This window comes from Ischnura elegans, chromosome 3 (genome assembly GCF_921293095.1).
Source record: "Ischnura elegans chromosome 3, ioIscEleg1.1, whole genome shotgun sequence".
NCBI lineage: Eukaryota > Metazoa > Arthropoda > Insecta > Odonata > Coenagrionidae > Ischnura > Ischnura elegans.
Genome location: NC_060248.1, coordinates 26870414 through 26896343, shown reverse-complemented (window position 1 = coordinate 26896343; position 25930 = coordinate 26870414). Strand labels below are relative to the sequence as shown.

Sequence of the window (25930 nt, the reverse complement as noted above, 5' to 3'; positions counted from 1 at the left end):
ATGAGGGGACAGATCCCCCCCAAAGCCTCTGAGAAATTAAAAAAAAATATTTGTCTAGTTTTGATGTAAAATAACTGCATCTGCTTAAAGTTAAATTTTTAGAGCCAAAATGATGTGAAATGTATATCAAGGGATGCCATTTTTTTCCTGGACCCCCTGTTGCCTTGGGGAACGGAAGGGGGGTCATCACCCCAGGCCATCCCATCCCTCCCAAAGCATATTCCTAGTTTTGCTGCTGCTACCCTCAGCATTTATAGGAAATATGAAAGCAAAAGTGATTGCTTCTCACGAAGTACTATGTTGTAAATATTTGATTGTTGCTTTTCCCCAACAAAGCCAAATAGGCTGGTTTTTCAGTTTGGATAGCAGTAATGCGTGAAAATCTGATGCTTGCAGATAGGGAAGTTTGCACGCAGATGACCTGCGTTGCACGGACATATCGCAGGTAAGGAGGTTTGCAGAGTATGGACATTCTTTTCTATTGGATCATGTCAAATTTGCCCAGCTCAGATGAGCCAGATTGCAGAGTCGGTCACCCCCGCTAACAACACCCTCCCGTGGCAGCATAATGTACTATTTCTAGCAAAAAAGGTATCACTATTACATCACCGGTAACCACTCTTTATAGTGTCCTCCCTTAGGTGAGAAAAATATAATATCTTCATATACTATAACATATCATATCATCATTACATCATTTTCATCAATGGCAAAATTTTAATTGACAAAGTTCCACTTCGGATATTGAAATTTTGCCATTGATGAAAAGGTGGTATAAAAATTACCCTGCATATCAAAATTTGATTTCTTTGCTATTAATGAAAAAGTGGCGCCAATTAAAATATCATCACATAAAATATATCATAAGATAATATTAACTGCCCAAACTTTGAACCAAAGCACATTTTAGAAACTGATGACATGATTATTTCTTTTTTTAGCTATATCAGAGGTAAATAAATTTTGATTTAAATTACGTATCAGCACGTGATACCAATTTCATATCAAAATGATGCAATTTGTAAATGTTCATTTTGTGATAAAAATATTATCATTTTCAACGCATAAAATACATCACCAGCGAAATATTTTTTACATAAAATGATTATCAAAAAGATACCTATAGCTGATTGTGTCCCTCAAATCCACGACTGAAAATGAATACTGGTCAAAAAATTACAATAAGTCCCAGTTAATTCAAACGGCTTACCCGTCCGTCGGTTGGGGCAGCGCAGGTCGGGTGTTGGCGGCGAGGAGTCGTGGGTGCAGACGCAGGCGTACGTGTTGTTGGGGAAGTGCCTGCACGCGGCTTCGCGGCCGCACCCGCCGGCGCAGCCCACCACAGCGGCGCCACCTCCGCCCTCGCCCAGCGGCCATGCTGAAACAAAGGAGAGCACTAAGGTGAGTCGCATGTGCTCAACATGGGCTCAATAAAATATATGTCCCAAGTACGAACAAAGGTGTTCCCAGGAGGTAGGTAGGATAGCGCACTGGGGGACATTATAGAAATTTTGAGGACAGGATCGTTAAATTATATTTTCAAGGAATATAAAAATAAAAGTAATATCAATACCAACAAAAATAGCCGTATGGACGAAGGCGAGTACTCAATTTACAAAAAAAGGACTTCATATGGGGGGGGGGGAACCTCGGTCCGTACTGTAGAGGCTGTACTTATGCTGCCCCTTTAATTGCGCCTTTTCTTCGGTATTCAAAACGTCTGCAGCGCGACAATGAGTCCAGATCAATCCATTCAGTGGCGCAGCGAGGGGGGGATTTTGGGGGATAAACCCCCCAGAGCTCAGGGAAATTTTTAAGTTTAATCCATTTCATTTAATTGGATTGATATTACTAATATATTAGTGCAAGGATTAATAAAACATCCCTCAGAAAGCCATAAAACTCACCATTTTGAACCATTTATCTTAAAATTCCGCAATTTATTAATCTCGCACCTACCTCTTATCCTGGTGGGTATACCATACCCCCACATACTCCGGTATTAGTTGCGCCTAAACCCCCCAGCCTTAATTCCTAGCTGCGCCCCTGAATCCATTTATCCTCAATATTTGAAATCGTAAGGAATAGCATCGTTTGTTTGAATTATAATGAATTTATATCAGAGGATATAAATTCATAAACGTTCAAATTACGGTTTACTTATTATATTATATTCTATTACGGTTTTAAAATCCCCTCACCACCCTGTACTCGCTCTATCCAAATCAATTCTCCTTCGTGTCTCATACTGAAGCTTTCTCTAATCACCCACCATGCCAATCACTTATTCCTTACTTATGTTTATTCGTTATTCCTCTTCTTTTCCGTGTACCTCACCTCCCCCATTTTTGGAAATAAGAAAACTGTCTTAAATTACTTACTAAAATTCACTCCGATTCGAAATTACTGTCTTCATCAGCCCGAATGATAAAGCCTAGCATGTGTGATTTAGCGGATTATGAATTGAAAGTGGTCATACGTGTTTGCAATTTTCTTGAAGAGCCGAGGATGGTATAAAAGCAGGGAGAAAAAAATTAGCGTCGAAAAGGCACGCAATGTGTCACTTCTTCACTCTGTTAATCAGTTTATAAAATCTTCATGGGCACGTAAGTATAATTTCCCAGAAAAGAGTGAAATCAGACATCAGCAGTGCATCAACGTCTCCGTGGTAGAAAAAATCTCGAGGAACACCACTCCCAAATTTGAAAGAGACGGAAGAAATGAGTAAATGCGATCTCTCTCGGATAAAAACTAAAATAAGTCTTCCAGAAGCTATTATAAAGCCGCCTTTCATTTTTGAGATGCATTTCAAAGGACTACATACTTCCTTGATTACCTCGGTAACATTCGAAAACGGCAAAAAGAAAAATAACACCTTCATTGAAGGGATCGGTCAGATACAGTGGCTGGAATGTTGGCTTTACACTCCTTGGAATCTGGTTCACTGCCCGCTGATGGCAGACATTTATCCACAGATTACTCGATCCCAACTTGGGTGCCTGTTCCAGAACATTTGAAGAACTTCACTCCTTTCATCGGGCGCGAGGTTCTCTTTCGGTGGTCGTCTCAATCCGTTAAAAATCTGTATAACCCTGCCTGTTCGCTCGCAGCATTATATTTTTAACGAAAACTGTATTTATTGTACTTATCTTCAAAATTAAATATTTCGATAAATGCGATGAAACTTTGCTTCCGACAGGAGCAGACTCTCCATTTTCGCCGTCATTTCAATGGAATTATATCCCATTGTCCATAGGGCTGATTGATAGCGAGTTGATGAATCAGCCCTGAGGACGATGGAAAATGATTTCATTAAAACGTCTGCGGAAATGCAGAGTCTGACCCGATCGAAAGCCTGAGATAGTTTCATCGCATCAACTCACCCGGAAAATATCAAATCCTTATTTCCACAAAAAATTAAAAAAACTGGACGGATTGGCAATATTCCACGAAACTGTTTCATTAATAGCGTTTACGATACAGTTAACTGAAAACATACAATTAGAATTGGAAACATGTCTCTCGATTTTTTCGATCAATCAATTTTTAATCAAAATGAAAAGCTCGAATTTTCAACAAAAATCGAAATTTGGATCAAAAGATCGATGAATCGAAAACATCCACGGTTCTTTATTGTAAAAAAATACATTTAGAACTAAAACATGCTTATTCTCATTCGAAAAGCACTCAAAATACACATTTGAGTGGTAGAAAACATCAACGTAAACTAGATGTTTGAATGCATGTTAAAATACATATAAGTAGTAAAAATTAACAAATGCAAGCACATTAAAGTTTTGGGATATCCGTCCGGAACTTACGACATGGGCTTACCTAAAACTTTTAAGAAAGGTCAACTCATTGACATGTTTTCTTGATGACCGAAGGGCGTGCCTTTCCAAATTGGCCAGCCCTAGAAGTCTTTCACATGGAGCGGATGACGTCATTGTACGATCAAACGAACGATAAAAAAATACGATACTGGGATCAAACGAAATGCTCAAGATCGAAGTTGAAAAATGGAGTTTGGGTGGAAACTCGAAGATCAAGGGTCGATCTCGATTTCATCGATATTTGACTAATAAAACTTGATTTTCAATTTTAATCGAAATCGATTTTTCTATTATTGCGTACACCATATTCTAAGACCGTGGCGTACACTATCAAACTTCCTGCTCTCGGTTTCAATATCTTGCCGCATGTCCAAGGTACGTTCCGACCACAGTGAAGAGGCAACTCTTTCACTTTTTCTTCCCGGGACTAGTGCTGTAGTTGGGCCGGTCCCTAAAATCCAAACTCGTTATAAGCGTACCGGATAAAATACCTTCGCGGCCGGATGTATAATACATGTTCAGCTGTTGGAATTTTTGGTGAGTACCGCCTAATTTTTTTTTCTGCCCAGGACCATCCCATAACTACACGATCCGTGCCTTAGCTCAGTACGTGTCCCCTTTTCACTTGGTCATCCGAGGTTAGCTTGGTTTTCCTCGAATCCGCTCACAACCAGCCCATTGTAGCCCACTCTCGGACCCTCTGTCGGCTTATCGCTTAATCCGAAATCGTGAAGGCGGCTTCGAAACAGCGCATCCTCCGGAGGAGGTTATAGAAATGCAAGCAGTGTGTTGGAATATTTATTTGATCTCGGGATCAAACTTTCTAAACGTAACAGATGCACCTCTCCCATGAAAAGACAAAAAAAAAGACTTGGAATAGAAAACATTTTAATACAAGGGGAACGTTTCAAAAAATGGCCGCATGAAAATAAAAATTAGAAAATATTCTGCGAAACGGTTCGCATAGAGCACTCCAATGTCGAACATTCTACTTCAAGATCACAAATGTTTTACCTATGTTCCTATGTTTTACCTATCGGTGTGAAAGTTATTGATGGAAATGTAAAAGCACGTTATTTTCCGATTGTCGTCAGTAGCCGCCTCATTAATTTGTTTAAAAAAGTGAAAAATTGTAATTCATTCAACAGTGAATAGGGTAGTTTCCTCCATCAAAAAAAAACGAACGGCATTGATTGGCATACCCAAAATTCGTGTATTCATAATATACAAATTATCTGGTTTTAGAAATCCCAGTTTAGACGAATGTTAATGGTCAATTTTATCCTCATTTGAAAAAGGCCAGATTGGTGCCCATATGATGCCACTCCACGTGACGTCACAGGGACCTAGTTTCTATACGAGTAGATAGGAGTTTTACCTCGTCTGAGATTACCAATGCATGCATGAGGCACAGAGCTCGGGGAAATATCTCTTAATAATCACGTATTAAAACTGCCTATGGTCGGAAAGTTTCCTTCGCTTGACAGGGTATTGATGATCCTTATTTAGGCCAAGCGCTAACTGCTAGCAGCGTACTCTGCTACCTGCTAGCAGTCTGCATCGCAGCCGCGCACATATCCTCGCCCAGCATTCATACTTAGCCGTCGCGTTTTCGCGCGCTTGAAAATTTTCACTTTTCATTTAATCGCGAAAAATAGATATCGTCATTTAAAAATCTAAAAGCGTAAAATGAGTACTCTAGGAGTAATAATCTTTCGATTTTGGCAATTAAAAAAATAGAAAACCACCCTATTATGGAACAACTCCAGATCATTGACCTTAGTCTTATCTTGAACTCAGGTCTTCAATTGACAGTTAATTCTATTCTAAGACGGATTCTGAAGATTTGATAAATGGAGAACAATTCCCTCACTCCACCCTCAACTCCACACAGCCGGAATAACTCTGGGAGCGACCTTCGTCGGCAGCGGTTCCCTCTCTTGTCATCCATTGTGAACAAATACATCGCTCGCACGTATTTTTGGCGCGCTTTCCCAAGAATGAAAGGCGGAGGGCTAAGAGGGTTTATTTTAACCAACTTGAACGCCTCCGCTTGTCGCCGTGTCATTATTCATCAAATCACTTTTCTCGAAAATGGTTTTTTACGAGGGAGGTAAACGTCCGGGGAAGAAAAATGAATTGTACCACACCTTTCTGAGTGTGAATGAATTTTAGCGTACCGGACGGATATGGAGCTTGAGTAAAAGAGGCTAGGGTTTATCCAAAACCTTTTGAGTAGAAATGAGCCGCTAAAATAGTCAAATACTCGAGTGCTACGAATAACTAATGATCAATAATATAAGACATTCGAAAATAAGTGGATAATTTTCCGTAAACACACCCTATAGGAAGGCGAGAAATTTTCTTTTTTTCAATTTTGGCGGCCAATTTTCTCTACGCGGTGTGATTTGATATTACTTGTTCCAATATGTGGAAGTTAAGCAATAAATTAAATTTGATTAAACGGAAATTAAGACAATTTCAGACTTATGGCGGAGAACGAAATAACAAAATATTTGAGTAAGATGAGCCCAGAATAAGCTTGGATCCGTGAAGCGTGCTGTGGGAAGATTTTCGGGTGAAAAAGTGAAAGAGAAACGTTACTTCTTAATCTTCGAGCCACATCTCGTATACGCGGCAACGATATGGGATCCAACGCAGAAAAATTAAATACTGAAATATATAAAATACTAGGGAAAGCTACGCCTTCGTCACAAATAGCCACCAGCTAACAAGGAGCGTTAAACAGCTATCGCACGTATTCAGCTGGGAGCCGTTATAAACTAGATAGGCTACGTATAAAGCTTATTAAAGCGTAATTGACGTGGCGACATAGCCAAAAGTTTTTATTTAACATCATCCTTTGACTCAATAGTTTTACAACGGTGCGCGTGACTGCACAAAAAGTTTCTAACTACATCTATATTTTTTATAACTTTTGTCCTCAAATCAAAAGTAAGTAAATGCTGTAGAGAACTTTGTAGTAGGCTCTGATCCCATACGTCTTTCTCATACTATCATTATAATGGTTGGACTAGAAAGATCGCATAGACTTATTAAGCTACATGTGATTAGGGTTGAAAAATACTGTGTGATAGCTACTGTCTAAGAAATCTCCCTTTTCTACTCAAGCACTGCAAAATTACAATCGTTTCTTTTCCAGGAGTAATTATTCTTCCATTTATCACCTTTAGAAGTAATAAAACTGAATTAAAAACTAATTACCTTTTCGGTTTCCTATTCTTTTATTGGCTTATTCGCAAGTTTACTGCTCTGCAAAAAAATTTCAAAAAATGTTCGGCTACAATTAAGGGTGTTTCTGGCTAATGTTGGGTCGCTGAATCCGAAAATGGCCTCCATTTTTTTTTCTATCACCCTCCATTTTTACGAGCAACCCCTAAATTAGGGAAAACAACCCCGTAACTAAACTCATCGCTTCTCAAGGGACTTTTACTAATGTTATCTACTTCTAATTTAAAAAACTGACATTTTAAAGCTATCGGGGTCAGCAGAGTACCCTGCCAGCAGGTAGCGCTTGGCTTAAATAAGGATTATTAATACCCTGTCAAACCAAGGAAACTTTCCGACCATAGACAATTTTAATAGGTGATTATTAAGAGATGTTTCTCTGAGCTCTGTGCCACATGCATACGTTGGTAATCTCAGACAATGAAAAACTCCACACTACTCGTATAGCGTCCCTGTGACGTCACGCGGAGTGGCATCGCATGGTCGTCAGTCTATCCTTTTTCAAATGAGGTTAAAATTTACCATTAACATTCGTCTAAACTGGGATTTCTAAAACCAAATGATTTTTTATATTATGAATACACTAATGGTGGGTAACGAATCGCAATCAATACCTCTCGTATTCTTTGATGAAGGAAACTACCCTATCAGGTTCCGCGTTGAGCGGTGTTTCCTAGCTCTCAACCTGGCATTCTACCACTTGTGAGTGCTAGCGTTGGGTGACTAAAGCGGCGCCATAAACTCTTCTTAAAAACCCGTGACTGAGAGCTGGACCATGGCCATCCTTGCCAAGGAATAAAAATTTACGGCATCACATATATTTTCGACATGGCGTTTTAACCAGCAACCGTGGACTCATTATCGAAACGTTTGCGGGTATTTTGTTAAAGGCACTAATAAAACTTAACTCGTATTCATCGTCACGACTTTTCGGTCATCGACTAATTTAACTTAACGGCTTGGTTGAAAGGTGGGCGTTAGTTGCGAACAGGCGTACGTACGGAGGAACTCCGCCCATGGGAAGGCGACGTCCCTCAATTCCGTCGGCTGTCACCGCGGGATGATTCATTTCGTTCGACGGTCGCTGAGGGCGCTGCGAGAGGCGGCTATTAAATATTACCCGGGGAATTGCCTCCTCCGTGGACATGGGGCGCGGGCGTTGCCATGTGCGCCTCCCGCCACTTGCCTCACACTTCGTGGGCGATAACTCGTTCCATATTGTCGACACCCTACTAGTAAATCTCTGCTATAACACTTGCAAAACCTCCGAGAAGCCTGATGCGTGCGCGCAAGTAGTGAATTTTCACCTAACTTCCCCTTCCAGCACGGACGCTCCCCTAAAGGAACAAAGGAAATGAAATGTTCGAGAGTAATACTGTAATATTCACTTATAATAGTGCTTCATCGGATTGGCGATTAAGAGCTTTCCTTATTAAATATCCTGAAAACTGCATGTGAAATAAAATTAGATAGGCTATTAAGTATTGAAAGGGACTCATCACTTGCACCTTTCGAGATTATATCACCTAGGAATTTCATTCAAATTTTATAGCTTACACGTAGTTCTAGAAGAAGCTGTTGCCGTTCGTCGAAATTAATTCATTTCGATTCGAATACAATTTCGTTTCAGCAAAAAATTAATGCAAGCCACAATGTAGCTAATGGTACCGTCAAAAAGAAAACTTAGATAACTAAAATTACTACTTTCTTATCAATTAATTAATTTATACAGCACTGTAGACGAATGCGTTAGGTATATAATGTCACAACTGGTTTGAAAAATTAAAAGTGTTCATAAAATATAAAAATTCACTCTTTAACATAACACTGTTCACTTAACTCGTGCCTCTAACTCATCCCAGGAATCCTTTCACATCTTCTCGGCATAACATTTTAAAAACCAAGGGGATAGATGACCCAAAGCAATTTTTTATGATAAAAATTCATGGTAGCATACGTAATCAAGAGGTAATCTACGAAAGAACAACCAAATAACTTTCTTTTAATCCAGCTAAAGGTGAAGGAAGCATTTCTCAACGCCAAATCTTTGGTAAACGAGATACCCTAAATGAGAAATTTATCACCCTCTCTCAACTCTCGAGTTCAATTATTGAAACTGGCCTCCACCCTCGCGGTTGGCCTCGGGAATGTCCCCGTCGGAGATAGAGGTTGCCACTATTGCTTAGAGCGAAAGAACCCTTGAGGACCCGTTACCGGACTATGTAGATTTAATAAGTCAGGCGTCACAAGACGGAGCTAAAATGAATAGTCTCATTTTATCAAAACTCAAAGCTCTACGGCCATTGTTACCCTACCTAATCTATTTGTAAGCAGGTGACTGCTAAAGGGTTTAACGCAGCCCAGCCAAAGGTTATTTATCCCCAAAAAAGAATGAAGCTCGTCTATTATAAATCTGGATACATTCTGACAGTGTCATTTGTTTGGCACCAACGCGTTGACTATCGATTATAAGGCATGGGTTGCTCCATCGGGTGTAACTGAAAATTCAGTTAAGTTTTAGGGGTCGTTGGAACTTGCAAGATATACGAAAAGGACAAGGATTTTGGTTAGAGAGCACGAAATTTGCTATCATCTACTACACAATATTAATTTAAATTCTGACCAGAGCTACAATATTACGACATTTTAAGTTGAAAAATAGTGCCCATCGCTCTCAACGGACAATAAATGAATGGGAAATGGTAGGAATTTAACATCGAAACTCAGGATTGCTTTAAAACTTACATTTTTGGACATTGCACGACATTTTTTCATTGTACTATTCGATGTTAAATACAAATATGAGTTCAATAGAATGTACATTAATCAAATGTATTTTTATTTCAAAATGGTAATGGTAACCACGCCACGTGATTCACGGGTAGGGAAACCTAAGGTTTCATTTCATACATTAAGTGCGCAAAGACGATTCTTTTTGACTTTCTTTCATAGATACAGGTATTAATTTTCAAGGAATTTTTAAAATGCCTACAGATTTGAGGAAAAAAACAAAAAATTAAGCGGGGCATTGATAATAAGTTGAATATATTATTGGATGCGTCTAAGTATACTAGGAAGTTGAATTCAGCTTTAGTAATTAAGGTTCTCGATCAGTACAATTTCTCTTGGGAAGCGGGTTACAACCAATAGTTTGAAAAAGAATATGTTCTGCAGCATTAGGAATATTACATGTACCACTGCCATTCTTCTAGAGGAAGATGTATTTCTCATGGCATGTCCTGTGTCTTGAAAAGACAAAATTTTTCAGAAAGCCTTTTATATGAAGGCTACTCAATTCCATTTCTCTGCGGGAATTTAACAGATACATCACCAACTGGATTAAGATGGATGGTTATCTTTCTACATCATGAAGAGATTTATACAATATTTAGACGCATCATAATAAGATCAATTTTTTCTGTTTTTTAATTGGCCAATTTGCCCTTCACTGTTTACTGATTCGCTCGGTCAAATGACAAGTAATCACCAAAATGAATAATTAGAAATCAAAATTGAAATGTATCGGAAAGCCGCTAAATATATACAACCCATATCAATTGCCTGAAGTGGACATACGCTGCCAACCGTAAAGTGGGATTTGTAAAAAGAATTCTCGATAAATGCCATAAAAAAGGTGAAAGAGATAAACTACCGGACTCTAGTTAGGCCTTACTTGGAGTACGCTGCAAGCGTTTGAAACCTTTTGAAGAAGTAGACCTGACAGCTGAAATCAGTAGAGTACAGCGCAGGTCGGCCAGATTCGTGATGAGTAGAGATACGTGAAAATCGCACTTTCATTTTTATTCTACTGCACTTTCAATAACAGTTTATCACATTTTGTAGCGTCTTTTTTATTTTCATAATGAGGTAGATGGCGATAAAATGTAGTGAAACAGTTATATGACAAAATACAGAATATTTTAAATAGTTATGTTGTAGAACAATAGTGCATTAAGATATAAGACGTATAGTAAATTATATTTTCGCGCCTTTTACGAAGTTCGGCGACAGCAGCGTGCGAAAGTGCTTCTGGTGGCGGAGAAGAGAGCTTGCCCGCGCCCACTTGTAGCTCGCGGCCACGTAGAGTCCCAGACAACTAGCAGCTGGCCAGTCGTTCACATGTTTTAAGCGGTGAGTGTCGGTGGAGCATTTAAACTGCGCTCGCCACAAAATGTACGAATTTTTCCGCCGAAAAGGCAAAGTTGCGTAAAAATATCATAAAAGTCCAGTCATCGCAACTATGTCGCATTTATTTGCGCACATCGCATCTATATCGCATTTGCGATTTTCACTTATTTAGTGATATTCTAGTGATGAGTTATTACGATAAAGAGACAGCGTTTCCAAAACGTTACGCGAGTTAAAATTGGAATCTTAACTGGAGCAAAGGGCAAAGTACACGCTAAATTTACAAAGTAAATTTGAATAAGATTTATTTATCAGATAGTTTATAAATATCCTTATTTACCGCTGCACTGTGTACATATGATCACGAAAATAAAATAAGGGAAATATACTGCAAAAGCTGATAGACTTAAAATGTCATTCTTTCCTCGAACTATTAGGGATAACAACGGTGTCTCCATTAATAATATTTATGACGTCACACGCTAGGATGACTCAATGCATGTTTATTTTTCCACTGCTCGAACCCAGCATAAATTATCATAGGAATTGCTAACAGTTTCGCCTTCGCATGAATGTGCACGTATTTTTTGCAATTATGCTTCATATTTTTATGACCGTGTGGGGTGCATGTGGGGATTGCCTTGCATGCCGCATGCTGATGATTGGTCCTCCCCCGTCCCAAACACCCAAGAGCTAGCTCGCACGTTATTATGTAGATGCAGATACGTAGAAGCGCAACGAGCAAAATAAAATTATAGAAAACAAAAAACAAAATTGTCAAGGAGGACAGTGGAGTATGAAAATCAGAGGGTAAATATATGACTCGACTGTGACATTATGTTCACTATATTTTCGGAGATACTCGTACATATACGAAACACTATCTAGTAGGAGACTTGAGAGGATAGCTGCGTCAAAAGTGAGATTTTTCCCACTTGATTATGATGATTCACACCGACGATTTTTACAAAAATAGATATAAGTACGTCTACATTTTACATAAGTGTCTAGAATAGAATGCAAAAAAAATGGCTTTGAAACTTCATGTATTTTTTCAAAAGACGATAATTTCATTAATCCGATAATGATAGTAAAGGACTTGGAAGTACCAAGCGTAATACCTATTTATCGATCAGAAGATATTTTTACAGTTTCCCCGTGGTACTCAGTACTATGAACCAGATTCTTTCAGAACCTTTTTGCTTACTTTTTCAGTTCCGAAATATTATGAATTACCCAATTTTCTATATTTTCGAAAGAAACTTATTTCGTGCGCTTTTTTTATGAATGCGGTATTTTTTAGCCCTCAGCATCTAAGCGAAGGGCAAACTCATTTAATCGCAACTTTTATTAGCTGCATCATTCATGGGATATTTTGAAGGAAATTATGATTTTATTAATTATGCAGATCAGTCTTGATATTGACTCTAGAAACAGATCATAATTCTACTTTCATTCATGATTCTACGGAAGCATAATTTAATTCAATGAACTATGTATTCCCATTATTGGATTCAACGAAAGTAAAATCTATAGAAAATATCATTCTCGATACCGCTAAAAAAGTGATTGTACTAATTAAATATCTTCTTTGTTAGTCTGGCAGAACATGAGATTCATTTGCTCGTTGCTAAGTAGAAAATTATGAAAAATCAAAAACTTTCCTTCGCTTGCCGTACGCAATGGCTAATGTTTAAGTTTCGGAGACTGGGACGAAGAACTCGTGTGGTTCCAGTTCACATTATCAAGGCAGTAACGCTTCTCTGTCAGCATAAAACCGGAATTAAATATCCATATCACCAAATTCATCATTAATACAATAAAGGGCATTGTTATAATTTTTATAATTAGGTTTCAACTCTTCACACGATACGTAAATTCTAGAGGTATTTCGTCCTCATTAGAAATGGACTATCTAATAAATTTTATTTTGAGCATTGGTGCTCCAGATCACCAAGAGACGAATCAGGGGATGCATACTCAAGCAAAATCGAAGATAAGTCGACATCAAGTCACTAAAGTGCTCAAAGGTGCTATTCTGGGATGGCAAAGGCACACCCTAATATTGTATCACGCTATAATTTAATAAATAGAATGACATTTTATTCTGGAACATAGAACACTAATATGTTTCAGAGCCAAAACTATGGCCTTAACTCAAAAGCTAATTCTGGGCAGAGTACTACAGGAACCACATTTCCATTATTACGTTCCAAAGGTATGAATACCCAGGATTATGCCCCTCATCCCTTGAAATATGCTCCCTAATTTTGTAGTCAAGAAAAAAATGTACGCATGTGCAAGACTAACGGCGGAGTGAGTCAGCTACTCACAAAAATTCCTGAGTAACGAAAAAAAAATGAAACAAAAAAAATCAGAAAGTTTCAAAACATCAGAAATTCTTACGGTAGGCTTGACGCAACTCACTCAGACACATGACACGACGAAACAAAAGCATCACGCATCCTAGTCACGGCTATTTCGGATGAAAAAAGGAACTTCTCAATGGGTAGTAGCGAGTCTAAAGAGCTTAAGGAATTACACTAATTTGAATACTTCAACGGGACTGCGAAAAACTCGCCGTTTCAGCTCCTCCGTGCATGGCATTAGAATACGTGCGCCGCCGTCTCACGAAATGAAATATATGTCCATTTGGCGCGCCACTCCGCGAAGCCCGCGTCGTCGAGGTCAAGGTAGAAAGCGGACGGGGAAACAACTGGCATGCATCTTGCTGGTGCAGCAACGGTTGCCCACCGGCCGCGTTCAATGCTACGGTGATTCTCGGGAGACTTCAACGCCTGCCTCCATCGGAACTCAAGAGATTGGCTGAGGAAACGCGATTCAGAACAAATGCCAAGCTCCGACTATTCGTAAATAGACACCTGGAGGGCTATTGGACATAGTCCACCTCATAGATGATTGATTCCTGTTACCTCTTCGGCCGCTTTTAATTGGTTTTCGAAAATTTCCGCAGCGCTCCAGATCAATCCACTTTTTTTTCAATATTTTGCAGTATAGTATTCGAAAGTGCGAATAATAGCATTAAAATATCATGAATATGACAGATTACATCATCAGGAATATTAATTTTGGTTAATGGCCCTGATTATATCTTATTTCTCCGTGATATTCGGACCGTTTTGCGCATCTGTGACGCGAGTGCCGACATCTATAAACCAATGAAAATGCGCGGTGGGTGAAAGCACATCCAGAGGTCGAATTAAGGATCCTTGTTTGTAATACTTGCAGCTAGCATCTTACAATTTTCAGAGTAAGCAGAGTAGACTCTGTTCGACATTTATCTGAACCTCAAGTATTAAAATAATTGCATCCGAGAAGAAAATTAGAAGATAAAATGTAAAATAATCAAACTTGAGGTACAGGAAAACGTTGAAAACGATATTTTAATACCCTGAAAGTTGCAAGATGAAAGCGTAAGTTTTATCGGAGCCACCAAAAAAGACCGGCCGAACAGGAGGCATATATCCTCATAATGAAATTGGCTGAGGAAATGGTTCAGAATAAATGCTAACTTCTAATTTTTCGTAAATAGTTATCATGGAGACTGCATTTAGGAGGCCTAAGTCTGCCCCTTTGAAGCTTGGATTATGTTGCACTTCTGGTGGATATTTAAATCGATTTTCAAAAATGCCTGCAGCGTCTCGATGAGAGCAGAGCAATCCATGCGTTCTCAATTATCGCAATAAAGTATTTACACTCGCGATTTATGGCATGGAAATTTGTGAATTTGAGAGATAATATAATTACGAAAATTAATTTCAATGGGTTAGAGTTGAGGAAAAAGACGATTTTATGTGTTTATGACACATGTATATGTGTATTTATGACATATGTAATGCAATCATTTGAATTGTTGACTTTTATTTCATACTAAAAATTGTTTCAATTGTGTCTTTGACTGCCCAGCTACTGATAGAGTGAATGAAATGAAATACTTGGGAGTAATTTTGGGCAATAACCTACACTGGGATAAACATTTACTTGCGGTGACAAATGCCTTATATATGCCTTGTCTAAATTTTACTTCTTACGAAACAAATGTCCACTTCCCGTTAAGAAAAACCATTTATCATACTCATATTCATTCCAAAACCTCTTATAGCATAATCTGCTGGGGCAGTGCATACGTGAACACATTTAAGTGTGCACTCCTTAAGCAAAAAAGATAACTCCGGTAATATTGTCCAAAAATTCTTATGAACACTCATTTACGTTGTTTGTGGCCCTGAAATTATTGCCACTAAGGCATTTGTATTTATACTAACTTGTAAGACCTAAATTTGTTTTATGCTATAAGTGGCAATATGCCGAGTGGATGTGATAAATCTATATATATAAAAGAAAGTCGAAAATCGTGTTAGTTAGAACACTTATAACTCGAGAACGGCCGCACAGATTTCAATGAGATTTGGTTCTTTGGATTCGTCTCAGGCGGGGTTAACATATAGGCTATTAAAAAAAGGATAATTTCACAAAAAAAATTCATCTCTTTCCTATGGACATGCTTTTAGGAGTTATAGTAACACAACGATTGATAAGTCGGTCAAAACTACAAATTAAATAATTTGTTTTGTTTTTACCACTTAAATAACTGAATTTAGTAACAATATAACATTTTAATTACTAAATATATTCAAAATATTAATTAAATTGAAATTACATTTAAAAAATTTAATTCGAGCTAATTGTAAGCCCAGCCGTGGCCAAGCTCGAGTTGACACTTCACTACCGTGTTTGTAAACAAATCTCCAAGCAATTGTTGACAAACGGTAATGTCCGTGTTCCTGTCGAGGAATCGAGTAGTTTTAACTCATTTCCTTGGAATGATTGCAAATTAGTTTCAGTGAGCTCATCAACAAAGAGTTCCAGAATATGATTGATCACCAAAAGAATCAAAGATGGTTGATTTAGCGAGCAAGAACGAAGATGCGGATGACTAAAACGAGGTAAATTCAAATAGTTCGTACTCTGCATGAATTCGAATCTTTTAAATGTGTAACAAACGAAGACGAAATCACCAACTACCTATCTGAACATTTTAAGTCCTTGGACATACCTAGCTTACCAAGGCACGATTTACAGAAAAATGTAGTTTCTGTGTTCATGATCTTTCGAAGCCTAAACTAACCATAACTATCCAACAGAACGTGTTTGGTGTTTAAATAATTGGTAATGAATGTGATTCACGCAACTTCACTCAAAGGAAAATTCAAAGGTGAGGAAGTCCTTATTCCGTAGATTCCATTATCTCAACTCATATGCCCTTTTGAGATTAAACGTATTCAATTTCCAATTCGTGTTGCATTCGTGATAACGATTAAAAAATCGCATGGTCAGTCTTTCAGTTTTTGTGTTGTTTGTGCTCATGTGCTAATGAAAACCCATGATTTTCTCATGGTCAATTTAACGTGCTATGTTCACGAGTCGATAAACCATCCTCTGTATTTCTTCCTTCGCTTCAAGTGCGTAGCTAGGATAGGGGGTTTTGGGCGCAGCTAATACCACGGGTATGTAGGGTATAGAAAACTCGCTAAGGTAAGCGGGAAGTGTGGGGGCACTTCCCCCAGACATTTTTTTAAGATAAATGGTTCAAAATAGTGGGTTTTGCGTCTGTGTGAATAGTTAAATATGTTTTGTTTGTTAGTCATCCGTCCCCCTAATATTAATAACAAAATATTTCATATAAAAATTCTCTAAGCTCTTGGGGGGAGGGGGGGTTTATCCCCCAAAATCTCCCCTCGCTGCGTCACTGCTTTGCTTCGATATATTTATTTAGCTTCATCCGCTTCATCTTGCGCCTGATAACAAAACAAAACTGTTGTTTCTCAGAAGGTGCTTGACGCAAGAAATTAAACCCGAATGTGTAGAGCTCACCGTGGTGCGTTTACGCATGCAGTACGTTTACGCAGTGCATTTTTTTCAAACAGAGATACTAAAACTGGCGCGCCTTAAGTCATTTAATGCGAATGCTGCCTCATAGGGGCTTTCCTTGCACGATTTTGAGCATCAGTCAAGCGTCGGTCTGGGGTCGTGTCAACCTGCCCCCTGAATGGGCCAAGTGTAGGCAACAGACTTGGACCTAAAAACATTTTTTTACACCTAATAACGCAAATAGCCAACAACTGAATGCGTATAATTTTTATTTCATGAACTGCTTTATTAAACCACAATGCCCAACATTTCTTAAGCTAAAACGTAATAAAATTTGCTGAAAAATATCCGCGTAGACGTGCTCCGATCCACCCTATATAGATTCAATAAAGAAAATGTCCTTCTGACAAGCAATTTTGGTACTCATTTACGTAGTTTTATTGAATTTGTATCCTTATTTCATTATAATAAATTAAACATGATTAAAAACGATACAGCCGCTCTTGATTTATAAATGGTGTAAGTAAACTTTAAGTTCATTGATTGTTAGGCGATACGAAGTTCGCCGGGTCAGCTAGTATCAATATAATTTAAGGAGTGAGTAATTTGTAGTAACAAAAAGACCTAAGTTAACATTATATAAACGTTGTTTTCTTTACATGGGGCCAAAATTATTTCATTTACAGCCCGCTAAAAAAAATAAATCCTTAAATAAAATGTTTAAAATGGCCAAGGACTGGCTTTCCTCACAAGAAACAATTGAACATTTATTTTGATTATTATTTCATTATTTTCTTTCATTGATATACATTTCTATTATTTGATGGTGGCTCAATTCTGGTCTTATGACCTTGGAGACCATCTAAAGCTCCATCTCTTTATATCTTGTTATTCAGCAGTAAAGTCGAAAAGTAGGAGTAAATAAAATTATTATTATTACTCCCTAATTATGGCTTGTTTCCCTAATACTGTGGATCGATCAGATACCCCCTACGCGAATGATGAATGCTATCAGTCTGTTTATATGCGTGGTGGAGACAGCACATTTAGTGGCACACTGAAGAACCCTTTTTTGGTATATTCGTGACTACGGTAATTCTCGAGAGACTTCAACGCTTGCCTCATTTTGAACTTAGGTTGGCTGAGCACAAGCGGATGAGAACAAATACCGACTCATATTTTTTCTCAAATAGTGTTTAAAAAAACTACTTTCATGCGCAACACTCTTAAATGCTCAAAATTCTAGCAAAACTAATTAGCAATTCTGAATAGTACAGGTGCAGATACATACATAAGATATGTGTTGCATCATGCCCCTCCCCACCTACCAAAAAAATTATCAATGTGTATCTTAGGTAGAGCCATTTTTAATACGAGGGTTTCCCAGAAAGTAATGCACCATATTTTTTTTCTTCGACATTTATTTGTCGCACATTATGAAAATTACACACACCACAGAATGATGTTTCTACTATACACCTTATTTTTTCACGTAATCTCCGTCCAGTTTTATGGTCTTCCTCGAGCGCGAAACAAGAACGTGTTCACCTTGTTGGTAACAATCCTTGTCCTGATCATGGAACCATTTCTTCACAAAGTGAATCACGCCCTCGTCGTCTTCAAACTGTCTTCCACGAATGGCATCCTGTAATTATCCAAACAACGAGGGAGACAGATCAGTGCTGTAGGATGGATGGGGTAGTTCTGTCCAACCCTATTTTGCCATTCGTTCCGCAATCCTCAAATTTGTGAGGGGTGGAGAGTTATCGTGTTGAATCAAGACATTATTGTTTCGGTTGGTATGGCACCGAAGTCGCTGGGAGCTGTTCTTGAGGTTTGTTAATGCGCTGACACATGCTTCCCAATTAATGGCTCCACCATTTGGCATCAATGGCATGGTGATGGCAACATTAGCTCATAACAACATGTCAGGTGAGACAGCCGTGGATGGTCTCCCCGACCGCTGCAAATCTTGTAGCACCGCCGAACCACCTTCTAATGCCCTCGTTTGCTGAGACCAGCGACTATCAGTACTACTGTTGACAGCAGATGCTCCATAGGCTTTGCACAAACGTTTGTGAATATTCTCCACAGTTTTTTTTCTCCGCAGTGAGAAATTCAACGACAGCACGCTGCTTGTAACGTACATCACTTACAGACACCATTTTGAAACGGTCCCGCACCTAAGCTATCAGTCGAAAACATTTTGCGTACGCCCCCATGAAACTTTAGGTATTGCTCACGAGAAGTTTCAAATTCGCAAAATTGTTGTCGGCTGTGAAAAAAATTTTGGTGCATTACTTCCTAGGCAAACCTCGTATTATTTATTATGGTAATAAGCGCAATATAAGAATTCCCCAATCGAAATAAAGGGCATTTCTTCCCATCGAATGCCACCTTAAAATGAAAGTCAAACAGTCAACATCAGGATCAAAAATGAAAATGACTGTGCACCATTAAAATAGCATTCTTAACCGATTACATTTCCAAGTTATCAATTTTTCTACGAATAGACTAGCTTCGTCATTAGAGTTAATCATAAATTCCTTCTTTCAATGGCTACTCCAAAAATTAAATCCGGAAAGTCCACGATTTTGAGAAGCAGTGGATTTAATATTCGAAGAAGGAGAAATTGATTTATTTAAACATTGAATTTTTTGTGAGAATTCAATTTCGTTTCCGGCAGATGCAAACTCAAAAGATATCAAGACGCAAGATGGTAGGAAAAATTCATTAATAACGTAACATACGAACGAATTAACTCGAAGCTAATATTGAGGACAAGATGCTAAATGAGACCATGAAATTGCACTGATTGCAAAGTATGATGTACTTCTTTCCCGGCGAATTGTTGAAGTGAAGTCTTCTCGAAATTTCCACCGTTTTACCTCGTTGTTTATCACAAATGTTTCAAAGAACGACCCATCCGCCACCATCAAGTCAATTCACCCAGATAACGGTAGACAAGTCTTCCGTTGCAACGTTGGTGAATACGACGATTTAAACCGTAAATACTTAATGCATTCGATGGATTTAATGTAGCGCTAAATAAACTGCATACGCTAAATTTTAGATGGAAAGGATTTCAAAAGCAATTAGGATTACTATATTCAACCTCAAATGTCTGTTACAGCTATGGTTAGACTCGTACACTATTGAAAAATGCCCACTGAATGAAAAAGATAGGAAATTTAGGATGTAAATTGTAAACTAGCACACTACCGCCTCTAATGTAAGTAATTCAGAAAGCAAAAATATATTAGCGGTGGAAGACAAGAATAACAGAAAAGGGAGGGAAGGTGAGTGCAATATGTAACCCTGGCGTTCGAAATGTAAACGCGATAAGGGGTATAGCAGCCGAAAAATAATGTTTCACTTCTAAAAAATAGCTGGTGTAAGCCTTTGTGACAGAGTTAAATGATAGTGGTTAGTTATCATTCGCCGAATTTACTGATATCTAGCAACACGTGAGCGCTAGTAAAATGATTGGAAAGGAGAATATTACAAAATATATCAGAGGGGAATTACCTTGAACTGCTTATAGAATAATTCAATACACCTTCCCATGAAAATAATGGGTGGCAAGCAAAGGCAATTCAAGAAATGCAAGATATCTACAATAGTTTATCATACTTAACATGTATCTTCCAGCGTATATTAAAAATACAAACACTGTGAAGCATGTCCATTATAAATCTCAATCTCACATTAATACGATTTTTAAAATCTTCACCAGTGTCAATAAGATAAAGTTAAAATCTCAGCCCACAGGAAGAATGATTACTGAAAAGGTTACTCAGATTGCTTTAAATAGATAATTCATTGAAGCATTAATATTCATCACCGTCATTTTTTCTTAAGCCCTTACAAAAGAGAGGGAATTTTTAATGGGTAAAGATATATAATGATAAATAATAAAGCGGTATTAAAAGAAAACGCTAAAATTCAAATTTATGCGAACCAAACATTATATAATATTGAACTTTAAAACCAGTTTGTAACACATATTGCTAATCTAAAACTCTGGCAACTGGCACAGGGATAATATGGGAGTCATTCCAAGAAAAAATATTATATTTTCGAAATCGAATTCGCGTTTGCGGCTTCGAAGCACACTGATCCATTACGTGCCCTTGAAGACTAATTTTGTCCGGAATTCTTATTTGTAGCGCATTAATTATCTCCACTCGGACTTTTCCAACGCCCTCATTTTCGCAACATATTTACGCAACTACCGCAATAAAACGTCCCGAACAGTCGACCACCCCAAAATAAGTTTTATTCTGAAGAATCCATTTCACAAGGCCGTATAGAGACCAGAGCGCTATAAAAAAAACCCTTCCCGTAATCCTTAAGAAGGTAAATAATATACATAGAAAGATATAGCATTACACGGATCCAAATATTTTAAAGGCGTTCCCCTTGTGTTTACTATGGTCCTTTTTAAACAATGATTTCAGTCGCTCATTAAGTTTTTAAGCGACATTCAAGCATAATAAAGACAATTTGGATTTTCCAGCATGTAAAGTGGGTGCGAATAAAAAAATAATTGCATTATAAGTTGAGTTATGGTTGAAAATCATTATTTAGATAATTTAAATAAACAGCATTCAATGAAGAGACTTGAAAGAAGACAAAAAATAAACTAAAAATATGACAGGTTCTGCAGGAATTTTGAAAACGCAATTCGCCAGAAATTTGAAATAACGACATTGTTGGGCAGTATCACTACCATTTCATAATAATAACTGATTTATGCACATAAGCGATTGCAAAACCCAAACCAAATTTGCTTAGGTAGGTGTGGAGTAACATCCCAACCCGGGCGATTGGATCTCGGGCAACATTTTCTTACATGGTATTCAGGGCCGGCCTTAGGGCGGGGCGACCGGGACGACCGCCCCGGGCCCCGCGCTATGGGGGGACCCGCGTTCGTGAAAAAAAATTAAATTATACGATAGTTTTGAAAACGCAATTTCAACTATTACTGTATTGTTAAGTCCGTGCTAGACAAAAAATAATATTATGAAAAAGGAATAATAATGCAGTCATTTTTATTGTGCAATTGCGTTTGTCAGTACAGTACTGTGTCGTGTGAGTGATAACAACGAGTGAGAGAACTTGAGATGAGTGAGAGCGGGCGCGGCTAGGTAGTTGAAGGCGTAGTGTGGCGAGGGGAGGAGTGATGATTCATCGCAACCGGCAATTAAAACTCTTTTTTCCTTTTTCCAGTAATTGCTTTAGGCTTACAACTAATTAACTTTCATAATCTAACTTATAAAAATACGTACCTATTGAAAAAGCGCGCTTTTTATGTTTATTTTACGTTATAATTTTATGAATAAATATAATCATAAATTTTATTTGTATTAAACTATTTTGAACTCAACTGCGTGATGGTATCATAACGGCGTAATTACGAAGTCTGAATTTGGGAGGGGAACACATACTCAGCCAGAGAGTGGTAGGGATTCAAAATGCTCGAGTTTGTAGATGGGGTATAGAGTTTAATATTTTAAGTGAAGGGCCCCGCACTGAAGGTTCGCCCCTAGCCCTGCACCTGCTAGGGCCGGCCCTGATGGTATTTCAGCAACATTGGAAACATTTAACGCGGTTCAGATTTGAATTTTGCATAACCCCTCTGGCTAAATAGAGGGGTATTTTAGGAGTGGCCCTATCAGTAATACGTAACCAGCTATTCGCGAAGTATCATGAAAAGACCGAGGATATGCACCTCACGCATGACATTAACGAACAGGTAGCTTAATCGAAAAATCGGGTTGGCCCAACAAATCATGTTGAAATGATCTAAACTTTGCGCTAGCAGAATCCTTATCCAAAAATAATTGCAAATGAACCATCACGCTTCCTTGTTGAGCGAGGTAATGCTAATGAAAGGGGAAAGTCATATCAACAGAGCACCAACTCAATTCGCAACGAAGCAACAACCTGATAGCCTGCTTTGAGATGAATGTACTTAAGAGTTATTACACCCGTAAAATTGCTTCTATGAGCATCATTTGTGATAAGACATAAAATAGGTGTTATAACTAACAAAATATAAAATAATCCAAATCGATAGTTAACTGCTATTATTCAGTTGTAGCTCGTATAAAATCACCCAAAAAAGAAGATATGAACAGTAAGCATTGCAAATAAAGACGCATATTTCAACATATCGCACAGGTAGGTACTTTCTTGATGCTATAGGTAATAAAATGAACGATTGAATTGGTGCCCATCAATGTACCAAATAATCTTTTTATACCGAAAAGAAAACCTGAACATACGGTGCGACACTCTTCGGATCTCAATGACCTAACCCATAAATGGGCAGTAATTGATCTCTTCATTACAAATTCCTACTTTCTCTTTTTCACAAAGTCCAATGAACTTACGGTTAATTAAATACAACTTAAAGGCTCATGGAAAATAAGGTTACTAATAATTTCGGCTCTTTGAATTACTTAATTAATGGATTTAACCATAAAAATTATATTAATGCCAGCTCACAATTTCAGATATAAATTGGGTTTCATCAGCTCATAAAGGTAAAATAGAATCAAGGATGCCGAGTGTTCGGGAAGATGGTACATTTTTATCAAATAAAACTTCTGACAAGAAGTAAATGATTTGCATTCTCCATTCAAATAACCCCCTCCAGAAATATTTTTCTGTCGACATTGCATCAACGACCTGCAAAATTATCACCGAAAATCACTGGTCATTGATAGGGATGTATTCAGTGATTAAAGAATGTAATTTTAATCGAAACGTTTTCCGATTGATGATTTACCAGAAAAGCTATGAGCGAAATCTGTCTTCTCGAAAGTCATCAGGGCCAGTAAGTAGTGCAAGCAACAGGATTACATTTAATATTATGAAAGGTGAAAACTCCAAGGGGCCTTGCGGGGGACATAGTCAGCTGTCTAATGTGACTAGTTAGTAATTTGACTCAGATAGCAAATAATACGTTCCTACTTTGATTTTTTCGATCATATAAGAAATCGTAAAGAAATGTGGACCTTGGGAAGGAGAGATAGGGATAGGATAAACACTTTCGAGATGTGGGGGGTGGAGAAATCTGAAGAGAGTGAAGTGGTTGGATATAGTGAGGAATGAGGAGGTGCTGGAAAGAGTTGGGGAGGACAGAACATTATTGAGAACTGTACTAAAGATAAAGGGGAATTGGATCGGGCATATTTTACGAAGGAAGGGGATTTTGAATACAACAGTCGAGAGAACAGTGGGTGAAGAATAGAGAAGAGGAAGAAGAAGGCTGAAGATAACAGACGACTTGAGGTTAGGAAGAAGGTATAAGGAAACCAAAGATGAGGCCTTAGACAGGAGGAGGTGGAGACAAGTTCGGTGCTTGGGACCTGCCAGTGAAGGGCAGAAAACCAGTTGATGATGATAAGCAAACAGATAAGCCCCACAATCAACCTGGTCGCAAAATAAATCTGGACCCCTGACCATCTCTATTTCAACCTTAAGAAAACCATTATCAACATGATTATAGCTTGTTGTTTTGAGTCCATGCTCAGATGACTCAAAAGGCTAGTGGCAGCAGTTACCACTCCCACTCCAGAGGAAGCTCCCCATGACTCCTCATGAAAAGGTGATTATATTGAGACGTATTTTTCTCTAGCAACGTAGATACTGTTAACATAAATGAGGATAAACTTTCATAACACTAACGACTTGCAAAGTATATAACTTAACCCACGATAGAAATGTAACCCAAACACGAATCATAAAACAAAATTACTTCTGTCTATTTGAATTTCTAGAAATGATAAGGTTATTTTAAGAATTTTGAAATTAAATTCAAGGGTACTGTAAACTTCTCATGTGATGATGAGCATGCAACAGTTGATGGCAAGAAAAAAGGAAATAAACCCAGATCAAAGTTTTTCTTTAGAAGTTAATACTAATGTGTATTGAGCACATAAATGAGCTACTACTATTAATGAGCACATTGGTACAAAAGAAACAAGAAATAAATGGGCCTAAACAGCTTTCAAGCTCAAGGAGAGAATTGTATTGACGAATATAAATTATTTGTTATTCACCGACCTGAATGGAAGTACACGCGATAATCACTTTCTCACGCTACAACGCGTCGCGCCATGGATCAGAAGCATTCAGAGATGCAAAATTCGAAAGTCTCCATCGAAAGTCGACGACGATGGCGCCGAGACTAAGCCCCCGGGAGGGAGGCGGCAAGAACAAAGCTTCCTCGAATGCATTACTGGGACAATGAATACTGGATGAGGAGGACGCAGCCGGCCTTCGCTTGCCCGAGACGTCAAAACGTAAAAATAGCGAGAAAAAGCAACAACGTCGCTGCAGAGGGAATTGTTTGGATTCCAAGCTAACTCGTCCGCAACCGTCCCCTCAAAAACCACACTCTTAATATAACTACGATCAGTAAATCAGTGAGCAGCAAAGAACAGTGATATAGCGCAGGGGATGGGGGAGTAAAGGCTAAGCTATAACCATAGGTAACCTTTCTTAAAAATGTTAAATAAATACAATTAGAAAAATGTTATTGCTGAAACGTGTCTATAGTTATCTTTTTTTAGTGGCGACAAAATCTCATCGAAATCCCATTTTTTACCTTCAGCTTTAGCTAGCTAATATTTAGTGATTTTTTACTCAAAGTTGGTACTAAAAATAATCTTATCAGCAGATCAAAATAAATTTTGTTTTTCGTGGCTTTAAAACCACATTATTATTATTTATTATTATTATTATTAAATGAATTGTAATTTTTAATTAACAAAAATGTTATATACAAGAATTGCCATGAGAAAAAATTCCCCTGG

General features: G+C 38.1%; 1 protein-coding gene across 2 annotated transcripts in view; it reads right to left on the bottom strand.

The window, feature by feature from the left end:
• Positions 1-25930, bottom strand: part of LOC124155582 (tyrosine-protein kinase transmembrane receptor Ror-like) — a 51515-nt gene that overhangs the window by 13766 nt on the left and 11819 nt on the right. For both annotated transcript variants that reach the window (XM_046529535.1, XM_046529536.1), the window contains exon 2: positions 1211-1378. In XM_046529535.1, the coding sequence (XP_046385491.1) occupies positions 1211-1378 (168 nt within the window). The remainder of the gene's footprint in view (positions 1-1210; positions 1379-25930) is intronic.